The sequence below is a fragment of the Macrobrachium nipponense genome, chromosome 34 (genome assembly GCF_015104395.2).
Source record: "Macrobrachium nipponense isolate FS-2020 chromosome 34, ASM1510439v2, whole genome shotgun sequence".
Classification (NCBI taxonomy): domain Eukaryota; kingdom Metazoa; phylum Arthropoda; class Malacostraca; order Decapoda; family Palaemonidae; genus Macrobrachium; species Macrobrachium nipponense.
The window spans coordinates 19,769,490-19,781,989 of record NC_061095.1 but is presented as its reverse complement, the minus strand read 5'-3'; the positions used below and the strand labels follow the sequence as shown (position 1 = coordinate 19,781,989).

General features: G+C 35.2%; 1 protein-coding gene across 1 annotated transcript in view; it reads right to left on the bottom strand.

Annotated features, from left to right (window-relative positions):
- The window catches only part of LOC135207784 (protein Star-like), a 112,050-nt gene that overhangs the window by 93,373 nt on the left and 6,177 nt on the right, over window positions 1-12,500 (bottom strand). The window contains exon 2 of the mRNA XM_064239609.1: window positions 7,320-7,435. Within this exon, the coding sequence (XP_064095679.1) occupies window positions 7,320-7,435 (116 nt within the window). The remainder of the gene's footprint in view (window positions 1-7,319; window positions 7,436-12,500) is intronic.

The following is a 12,500-nucleotide window of genomic DNA, read 5'->3' as shown; positions in this document are numbered from 1 at the left end:
ATGTCAAGAAATTTTTAAGAGATCAAAGTAATGGAGATGAATGCATGTTTCTCAACGAATTGAAACATTGCAGCATTGCATTGCAACAAATAACAACCACCCCCTCTTCATCTCCCTAGGAATCTACCCTATGTTTTCTTGTTGACTTTGAAAAGAAAAGGGGGCGAACTTTCCCTTCGCGTAACGCAATAGTTTCATCTCCAGCAGAACGAAGATCATTTAATTTCACACCGAGTAGCCAGTGTTAGGCTTATCTCCGTCTTAACTTTTAATGCTTATTCCACCAGGCCTCACGAAAAGGCTTCTTTCTGAGAGACTGTTTACCAAATTAGGCCTTTGCAAGTTCTGCACTTGATGTTTGGATGGAAATCAGACAACAACTCTCTCTCTCTCTCTCTCTCTCTCTCTCTCTCTCTCTCTCTCTCTCTCTCTCTCTCTCTCTCAGAAGGAGAAGAAGAAGTTTTGTTTTCTATAACTTTTTCCTTTTGTTTGTTTGTTATTTTGTGTGGGGGGTGGGGAGTTCACGGAGTGAATTACTTGGCTGTGTTTGTTTCACATAGTGTGAATGGACGATTTAGGCATCTCAACAAACAAAATCACTAATATATATTGATGAAGTTTTTTAGGGTGATATATGGGACAAATGAGAAGTCATTTTAAACACTTCTCATAGTTCTATGATCGTGGATTAAGGCAGAAATTCACTAGGAAAAGCTCTCACGTAAAATATGTACGTATTTTCCAGGGATTGATTTGCGCAAACCTAAGTAAACCACGTTTCTTCGCAGCTTATATAGTCACGTTACATCTCTCTATTCTTGCAGATTTATATGTCCATGAGAATTTTTTGTTTTATCTTTTTCCTTCTTCATAAATATAACGTCTTCTCTCCAACGCTTCAGCTTTTTTATACTCTATTTCGCTCTTCCCTCTCCTCTTTACACTTTTTTAACCATGCTTCTGTGCCTTTTTATTTTATTCATAATTTTTTTGTCTTGCTTCATTTAACATTGTTTTATGTTCATTTTATACGTTTTTCCTTTCTCCTTTTATTTATCTTCACTCCCATTTTCAACCTTTATCTTCTCCACCTCTTCTGCATACCTATAAATCCCATAGTTTACGACATTTATTTCCTCATCCATTATTCCTCCAATCCTCTCTCCTCTTTACCCACCTCTGTGTCCTTCTCCTCCTCTTCTTCTAAAGGTCTATATATCGCATAGAACGATTTCGATCATGTATTTCCTGTAAAGTAATTCGTCGAATTTACACAGACAAAATATAAGCACCGGGAAATGAAAATGGTCAGCTGCAAATATTGCTGGCACTGTTCCCGGGGGGGGGGAGGGGGCTCCGATGTACCCTGTCTCAGGGGGGAGTCCTCCTCCTCCTCCTCCTCCTCCTCCTCCTCCTCCTCCTCCTCCTCCTCCTCCTCAACCCAACCCCCAAACTCCTCCTATTCCATTGTATTTGCGGAAATCTTAATGTCGTTGTTTTTATTCCGTGGATATTGTTATCGATATTGTATCGGTTGTCTGTTTTTATTATTATTATTATTATTATTATTATTATTATTATTATTATTATTATTATTATTATTATTATTATTATTATTATTAATGTTTGTATCGTACCTACCAGCTGTAGCATAATGTGTGGCAGTAACATTATTCAAAAGGTGCTTGAGAGAGAGAGAGAGAGAGAGAGAGAGAGAGAGCGAGAGAGAGAGAGAGAGAGAGAGAGAGCGAGAGAGAGAGAGAGAGAGAGAGAGAGAGAGAGACTGTCAGTCTTTCGGCAGAATAGAATTATTTTTAAGACCACATTAATCAAGAGTAACGGAGCATTTGCATATTTCAGCATTAAAAATGCGCGCGTAACCAACGAGTTTGGCCTCATTCCTTATGTGGAGTAGTATTTACATACTTTCCCAGTTAAATCCTTCACTGTAAAGGTTGACATTGTATACATATGCAGATAGATGCACACACGTAAACTTGTCTTCATTAAAGTAAGTTTTCTCGTATCAATTTGTTCATTACCGTAAGGTTCTACCGTATGGATTTCTTCATTATCATAACTTTTTTGTATAGATTTATTCATTAACGTAATTATTTTGGCATAGATTTATTCGTTAACCTAAGTTTTCTGTGTGGTTTATTCATAAACGCAGTTGTTTTATATAGATTTAATCTTTAACGTAAGTTTTTTTATATAAATTTCTTCATTAACAAGTTTTTTATACATTTATTCATTAACTTAAGGTTTGATATAGATTTATTCATTAACGTATGTTTTTTGTATATATTTATTCATTAACATAAGTTTTTGGCATAAATTTATTCACTAACGTAAGTTTTTGGTATAAAATTATTCATTAACGTAAGTTTTTGGTATACATTTATTCATTAGCGTTATTGTTTTGGTATAAATTTATTCATTAACGTAGTTTTTTATATAGATTTCTTCATTAACGTAAGTTTTTTGTATAAATTTATTCATTAACGTAGTTTTTTACATAGATGTCTTCATTAACGTAAATTTTTTGTATACATTTATTCATTAACGTAAGGTTTTTATGTAGGTTTATTCATTAATGTAAGTTTTTTGTTTTATCGTTTTTCTTTGGAATATTATCGTCCCAATATTTTACTCTAGTCTTAAGCAAAGCAGAGTATATAAACCACGTGTCATTAATCGTTTACAGTTTTTTTTTCTTCTAATGAATTATTTGTGTACATAGTTAACTTGACCGTAAAATAATCTAAACGTTACTCAGTTTCCGGACCACCAGAAACAAGTAAAAAAATCACTGTATTTTCAGGTTTTTTCTTCTTCTTCTATAAAAAAAAAAGATACGAAACTATCGTGTGGTTGTGACGCGGCCTTTCCCGAACGCAATTCCATCATTCAATTTAGTCTTTATAGACCATAAAATTGTAAGCAACCACTTCGATGGAAAATCGAGAGAAAGATGCGTGATTTCACGAACAAACATCGCCCGCCCATGGCAAAAGGGGGGAGTGGGGGGGGGGGGGGGGGCGGCGATGCCCTCGCAAAAACACTTTCTCGCTAACGAGGACGTTCGTTGGGTTTTACTTGTTTGCGTGGGCTTACAAACAACACACACTCACACACATATATATACGTATATATATATTATATATATATATATATATATATAATATATATATATATATATATATATGTATATATATATTACATATAATTAATACTATATATATACATATATATATATAATCTTATATATATATATATATGTACATGTGTATATATGTGCATTATACACTATATATGTGTGTGTCAGTTGTATTCCTCATAGGAAAATTAACCATGTAAATGGGTTACGCCCATCAGTTTCATTCATCTTAAATGGACCTCTTCTTCTTATTCGAAATAAATGCTCCAAGAAGAGGTCCATTGGAGGACGAAATTGTTGGGCATATTCTGACCATTTACAGTTTTTAATTTCCTATGTGGAATACATTTAAGATTACCAGTAATATATAAATAGAATATATGTTGGCCGAGTCGGTAACTTCACTGAAGTCCTGATTTCTCCACTGTCAACTGGTTCGAATCCACGAGAGGACGAAATTATTATCAACTGAAAATAATTCCCCTCCGGTTAACATATATATGAAACTATATTAATTCCGAGGTAGGGCGAATTGGACATTAAAGGACATTTGTAGCTTAATGCTTGTAGTATATGAATCACGGTGATGTGATAAAAATCCATATATATATATATATATATATATATATATATATATATATATATATATATTATATATATATATATATATACATATATATATACATATATATATTTATTTTATTTATTTATTCTACATTTCATCCTTTTCCCTGCGTCATCTGTGGACCAGAATGGGAAAGAATGAGAGTGAGAGGGAACGTTTCCAGGAGAGCTGGAATCTTTTCCAGGACGGGTGTTTTGAAAGAATATGAAAAGGTGGGTGCGCGAGGTTGGCTGACATGGAAGTCCCTAAAACACGATTGTATTGGGAAGGGGGTTATATCATGGGGAATGCCTGATCTACAGAAACGAATATTTATAAGCATAATTGTTGAAGGACAAAATGGAAAAGGTAAAGAGTAATGGGCTTGCTGGATTATATATATCAATAAAGAGTAGGAGAAGATCAAGTTGATGGGTATAATTTTTAGAAGCGGTGGCTTGAGGTATATCTGATCATTATATGGTTGGAGTAAAAGTCAAGCTAGATGGTCCTTTGGAATGAAAGTGAAATTTTCTCTGGAAAGGCAGTTACAGCACGTATCAGAAGGATGATACAGGAACGTCTAACGAGAATATGTATATATGTGTGTATATGTATGTATGTATATATATATATAATATATATATATATATATATATATATATCATACAGTAAGTATATTATTTCAGAGACTGCTCTCTCTTCGGGTAGGTAATGAATTCATTACCTACTTGAAGAGAGAGCCACCAGCAGTCTCTAAAATACAGTATTAACGCTCTATATTTTAACGCTTTTATGGGCTCCTTTTATTATATATATATATATATATATATATATATATATATATATATATATATATATATATATATATATAATATATATATATATACACATATATATATATATAATAAAAGGAGCCCATAAAAGCGTTAAAATATAGAGCGTTAATACTGTATTTCAGAGACTGCTGGTGGCTCTCTCTTCAAGTAGGTAATGAATTCATTACCTACCCGAAGAGAGAGAAGGCAGTCTCTGAAATATCGTATACTTACTTTTTATATTTGGGCGTTTTTATGGGCTCCTTTTATTAGATGGAATTCGGTTGTAACAGAACATTTTTATCAGTTTCACAGATATAATATATATATATATATTTGTTATATATTATATGTATAGACATACTACATAAAAATATAAACAATGGGGCATCATGCAAACTACAATAGACGTCTTTGACCAGTTAAGTAACCTTAATCCTATATTTAATTGACCTTCTTAATTGTATTTTGCCGGTGCTTGAGTTATTCCCTTTGCACAGGCATTTATTCAATAAACAGACGAATGTCTCTTTATGGAACCAAAGTCGCGAAGGCTATTTTGCTTGTGTATCGGGAAAAGAACGAAAGGAAAAAGAAAGTATTAACGTATCACAAAGAGCCTACACCGAGCCACGCATCTGCCAGAGGTTCCTCAACCCCCTCCCCCCCTCTCCCCCCACGTTACCCCTCCCCGCCTCTAAAAAACACGAATAACATCAGGGGAACTGTGTATTGGAAATACGACAGCTGCGAGACAAAGATGCCTCCATAATCAAAAAATATTTACGGTGTCTGACGTAGCCTGTCATAGTAGAGAGAGAGAGAGAGGAGAGAGAACTTGGAAATTGGGGAGAGGAATATATACATACATATATATATATATATATATATATATATATATATATATATATATATATATATATATATAACTGGAGAGAGGGGGGAGGCCTTGGAAGTTGGAGAGAGAATAATATATAATCTTTATATATATATATATATATATATATATATATATATATATTATATATAGGTATATATCTTTTTATATATATATGAATGTATTTATGCATGTGTGTGTTTGTGTATGTATGCTGGAGAGAGAGAGAGAGAGAGAGAGAGAGAGAGAGAGAGAGAGAGAGAGACTATATAGATTAATAATAGATCGAGAGGGACAGAGATTGACAGGACAAAAAAAAAAAAATGCAGCAACAGAGACTATATATGAAAGTGGCTGACTCTCTGCAGCTATAGAACGATAACGACAGGAAGTGGTTGTCTAAATTCCCTCGATAAAAATGACTCCCGGGCGAATATTCTCGCTACGTTAGTTTATTTAATAAGAACGTTTGAATAATTACGTTTACTCTGTTTGTGAAGCTACGCGGAAGTTTTCAGTATAATTTATCGTTATTGTGTTATTTTGTCCTTGTTGCCAGAAACAACTGGTAGTTGGGAGTAATGAAGAGCGTTATACATTGAATTCTGTTTAAAACGATACCTATGGATTAATATATAATAATAAAATGGTTATAAAACTCGGCATGCTTCTATGTGGGAATATAATCCGTATACATATTTCTGTATTATTACACAAATTTTCATGCAACCAATTTGAAATAAACGTAGGTTAATACAAAAATAATATACTAGGTTTATCGTACTTTATCACCGATAAATAACCAGAGGAAATTATAGACAATTAGAAATAATTCACCTCAATTTATTTCTTCAGTCATGACCATAAAAGCTAAACAGGAATACCAGCCTGAAATAGCCCCACGGGAAGACGTTGGGTCTCCCACCTTTAAGAGCTTTTTAAGCCACAAATTCAGGGCGCAGCATTTAGCGGTTATTAAGTATTCGCTTCATTAGATAGGATTGCTCGCAAAATGAGGAGAGAGAGAGAGAGAAAAAAAAAAAGACGTTTCATCGGCGTTTAACACCTGGGCCGCGGGATCCATTAAATGAGAAATTCGCGAAGGTTGAACAGAAAATAGCAAATTATTATTATTATTGTTATTATTATTTACACAAATGATGTAATGATAGTGATAATATAGATGATAGTATGTGCGACTAGTGATGTAATGATGGTGATGATATAGATGATAGTTGTGAGACTATGGTGATGTTATGATAGTGATGATGTAGATGATATTAGTGAGATTAGTTATGCATTGATGGTGATGATATAGATGATAGTATGTGAGACTAGTGATGTAATAATAGCGATGATATAGATGACAGTTGTGAGACTAGTGATGGTGTAGATGATAGTTGTGAAATTAGTGATGTAAAGATAGTGATGATATAGATGATATTTGTGACACCACCTGGAAAATAAATACTAGTAAGCAATCAATTAACAATAACAGTGTAATAATATTCCTTAATACACAATAATATCAATAATGGTAATAGCATAATAAGAGACAAGAGCAATAATAGTAATGCTTTGATTCTGAGACTAAGTCATAATATTTTAGTGGGAAACTCTAACCCAACGAGACACGTCAGGCCTGAACCTGCTTTCATTAAATTTATCCTTCCCAATCATAAAATGGGGATAAAATACATACTTCCCATTAAGGGCCACTAAGGAGAGAGAGAGAGAGAGAGAGAGAGAGAGGCCTTGGGTCAGAGTTGATATCTCCCTTTTGGGCAATATAACTTCGAGATGTCTTCTATGCCTCCACCGAGTATCCCCAGTTGCTTGGCATATTCCCTCCCTCCCTACCTTTCTCCTCCTCCTCCTCCTCCTCTTCCTCCTCCTCCTCTCCTCCTCCTCCTCCTCCTCCTCCTCCTCCTCCTCCTCCTCCTCCTCCTCCTCCTCCTCCATCACTCCCTAGAGTGCTTGATCCGGCAGGAGAAGTTTTGGTCAAACGACAAGTCAAGACGCATTCGTTTTAATGGCCATGACGTCTCGCATTTATCCCTTATTTTCCTGCTTTTTTTATTTTCATATTTCGGGATTTCAATTTTTCATGATTCGAGGAAAATCCTTTGGCCAAAGCTTTTCCCCTTGGCAATAACTTAACTGGGAATGCTGGCAGAATACTTTATTTTACCAGTAAGAGATGTATAGCTATAAATACATACTACAACGGTCTCGTGGATTTTACTTACTTTAACGTAGGTGTATGCATAGAATTTTTTTTATATAAACTTTGCATGAATAATTAAATACACGATGACCAGGCAACTTTCGTCATCTTGCCATTAATTTATTTCACAGAGTTATAAATGATCACATATACATGAAAATGTGAAACAGAAATCACTTGGTCAATGGGGAATGTTGACATAGATTTTTGTACTTATCGGAGACTTCACCGATTTTTTAAAAAATATTTATGTTGCGAACTCGGGTGAAATGTTTTTCATGGTAGAAGAAGACTAAGGATGTGAATAAATGAGTTAAATTCCCAGCTGTGTGTATCGAGAAAGGAAATCTAGCGTGCGAGGCTGGGCTTAACTAAAGAGAAAATGACCAGGTCAGTTTGGCTAATTTTTTCAACAATATACATTTAACAGGAAACTTACTGTATGTTTCGTATTGAGAGCCATGTTCTCTGAGCATAAATGTGTCGTGACCTCAGCAAGTCTCTGATGAAATGTTAATTACACGCTTAAAATCAAATAACGCGTATGTATGTTAGTAGTATGTTTTTCAAATGGTAGTTTATATTGGGAATAGGTATGACGGATTTTCTAGAACAAAAATCTAATAGAAATGGACTCTTTTAGAACCGATTTGTTGTTGATGTTATCTAATGTACTATAGTAGATAAACATACTATAGTAGATAAACATACTACTATAGTAGATTCACATCAACCGGGCATTTGATGTCTAGGCCAGTCCCTTACGACGCTCCTGATTGGCTGTTGATAAGCCAATCACAGGGCTGGAAACTCTCAGTGTCTCTCGAAAGTTCACATAGGCAGGATGTATGTTCCACCTCTCCTAAAAGACGTATACCTCAAGAGAGGTGGAACATAGATCCTACCCATGTGAACTCGCGAGAGAGACTGAGAGTTTCCAGCCCTGTGATTGGCTTATCAGCAGCCAATCAGGAGCGTCGTAAGGGACTGGCCTAGACGTCAAATGCACGTTTAATGTTAATCTTCTATAGTAGTATGTTTATATTGGGAATGGGTAGGACGGATTTTCTCGAACAAAAATCTAATAGAACTGGACTTTTTAGAATCAATTTCTTGTTGATGTTATCTAATGCACTAGCTGTCATTGCTGATATAAAAATCATAGGACAAAATTCGAAGAGAAAACATGTACATACAAAAATAGTAACACAAAAACAAAGCACTTATTGTAAGTGGCACTTTTAAGTTCTGTCCAGAATAGCGGGGAAAAAGTAAATCGGATATTCTTTAATTTTTTTACGGCGTTGTTTCTCAACAGAAAGATGATGAAGAATGTTTGTAAATGCAGGCAGGAGTGTGCAAGAAAAAATCAACTAAGACATCGTCTAACCGCGCCCCCCACCAAGGAAAAATAAAATCCGTAAAAAGCTACTCACGTGACGGAGACTTTTGCATGCTGATCAACGGAGCCAGGTTAAAAGGCCATTAAAACTATGTAATGGAATTTATAGTTTTAAAAATGACCTTCGGTCATAGAGATAATTGCAAGTTGTTTCTGAGTCATTAACATTTTCATTTAGTTCTTACCGTTATGGCTCTCGTTCTGTAATGTATGTCCAGCAAGCATAATAGCATGTATACTCGATAGAGCCGGTTTTTATTAGTATTATCTGATATGCATTTGCATTAATGCTGCAGATTAGTAAAAGGAGATTCATTAATATGTTAATTTTGTTCGCATGCATTCGAAATGCAGATATAAATTCAAACGGTTACTTTATGCCAGACCTTTCCCATTACATCAGTCTATTGAATGCGTCATATCATAATTAAACGAAGTTATAAAACTCGTTTATCTAAAGGCTGTTAAGATTTGTATTACATTCAGAATATTGAGAGTCAGTATAAAGATTTTCTCTTCGTGAACATAATTGCTGGGAATTCAGACGCATATGCATCAACACATATGTTATGAAATGACGAGTGTACGTGATCTCAGAGAGGCAGAAATTACTCAGTGACGTGAGTGAAAGAGAAATTAGTATATTAGTATAAGGATGAAGGGAAATCAACAGAGGATGTAAAAAGATAAAACAGACTTTTATTTGTAGTAACCAAGTAGTAGTAGTAGTAGTAGTAGTAAGTAGTAGTAGTAGTAGTAGTAGTAGTAGTAGTAGGAGGTGGGATATGCCTTTGAAACGCTCAAGCGAAGACCTCCATTTTTCAGTCCGTCATTACAGCAGAGGAGACAGGCAAGTCAGTTTCAGACCGCGCCCACCAAAGAAACGCGAGATTGAATTATTTCTCCCTGGCGTCGGCGAAAAAGTCTTTCGAAATCATTCTCAAACCGCCAGCCACCCCCCTCCTCCCCACATCCCTCCCTCTCCCCCCCCCTCCCCCCTCGAGTACAAGTTTTTTATTTCCCTTAATTTCTTTCCGCAGTATTGAATTATTTTAGAACTTGTCTCTCGCCGGAACCCGAAAACTTCGGTGCGGAGCTGGAGCGTCGGCCAACTTCCTCGCGCGCAGATAAATCGCTTTTGCAAAAATGTTTCCCGGGATTTCCGGTCTCCGCGCGTACCCTAGGAAGAAGAAGGAGAAGAAGATGAAGAAGAACAAAAAGAAGAAGGGAAGACACGAAAGAAGAAGAAGAAGAAGAAGACGCGAAAGAAGAAGAAGAAGGGAAGACACGAAAGAAGAAGAAGAAGAAGAAGAAGACGCGAAAGAAGAAGAAGAAGGGAAGACACGAAAGAAGAAGAAGAAGAAGAAGAAGACGCGAAAGAAGAAGAAGAAGAAGACGTGAAAGAAGAAGAAGAAGGAGAAGAATTATACGAATCAAGGTGCTTAAATATAACTGCACTGCCTGTCGGAATTTATATTAATACAGAATGTGAAAGAGGAGAACTGAACAACTCAAACTTACGTAATCTACAGATGACTTTATTTGCAACGACTCATTCACAGTAAAAAGATGATATTAATAACTAAAACTTCGGAAAATGTCAGCACTGACAAAAGTCACATTAATATGAAATGGGAGGGAGAAAAAATGAGTTAATGAAAATGCTTGAAATGGCAAGAATGACTCTCGGGATCTGCATCAATGCAAATTTAAGAGCAATACAAATTTGTTTTTGTTCTGGATTAAAAGGTATAAGAAAAGGTATCGACTGATGCGCAGTCCAATCTTTCTAAACATATTCGTGACGAAAGGGAACTCACGGAAAGAATAAGAAAGAGGTTTGAAAAATAGATGTTAAATGTATATTACTCCAGAAATGTATATCTGAAAACTGTAGAGAATGAAACGACGATTGCAGTCATGGGGATATGACCTAAACATATTAAGAACAGTGACAGGTCAGGTTAGAGAGAGAGAGAGAGAGAGAGAGAGCTGGAATATAGAATTTAGGCCAAAGGCCAAGCGCTGGGACCTATGAGGTGTAACAGGAGGAAAACCTCGCAGTTGCACTATGTAATAATTGTTAGGAGAGGGTGGAAAGTCAGATGGGAGAAAGAGAATATGATTGGAGGTACAGTACAAGTAATGAAAGGAATGAATCACATAAGTTTACAGTTAGGGACGAGAGAGAGAGAGAGAGAGAGAGAGAGAGAGAGAGAGAGAGAGAGAGAAGGGCGTCCTTGAACTGAATACCACACATTTAGCAAAATATGCTGTCTTAGCAATATGTTACTCGGGTTGAAAATATGTATACTTCTGATATTGAAGAGGTGGCCCAGACAATCCATGAAAATGCGAAAATGAATTTGAAAAGTAACAAGTCCTTGATTTGAACTGAAAGATAAATCGCCTCCTCTCAAAGACTGGTTAAAATTAAAAGGTTCAATATGCAAAGGATGAACCCTTAGAAAAAAACTGCATATACGCATATATATAGTATATATATATAAATATATATATATATAATATACATACTATATATATATAATATATTTATATATTTATATAATTTATATTTTTAAATATATATGTATATATATACATCCAGTGTAGCACGAAGGAAACGAGTACTTGGGAATATCTTTAAATCCCCAGTAGAAATTTGAATGTAAAACTGGGGGACTTGGAACCAGTACTTTCGTAGATTATTCTACATTTTCAAGTTCACACTGAATATAAGTGAAGTTGACAGACCTTTATATACAAAAACGGAAAGGGGGCCAGGGATCGGGTTTACAGTTTGTTAATATAGGCGGCGTCGTGTTCTTTTAAGCAAAAGAGACAACTTCTATTATATTCAGTGTGAACTTGAAAATGTAGAATAGACTGCGAAAGTACTTGCTCCAAGTCCTCAGTTTTTCATTCCACCTTTCTACCGTAGATTTATACATACGTACATATGCACCTAAGTAATATACTATATAAATATATATATATATATATATATATATATATATATATATATATATATATATAATATATATATAACTTAGGTATATATTTTTCCTCACGTTGAAATCAACGAACATACGATTACGTAAATAAAGAAACCCTCGGAAAAAAGAAGACAAATAACGAATGAAGCTGCGACTACTACAAGTTATCTCTCTGCCTCGATGGCATTTTTAACCAAAAAACTTTCATTGCGTTCCCCTAATGGCCTTTTACAAAGACTTCATTAACCAGAAGGTTAGTAATTTCGAAGTCTCCTGGAGAATCATCCTCAGTTTATTGCGTGCTTGCGCGCATTTTGCCTGAACGATGTGCGCTAATTGAGACAAGAAAGAAGAGAGCTATTATCTCATTTTCTATAGATGTCTACTTAATAGAAAGTGTTCGTGGGACATCGTTG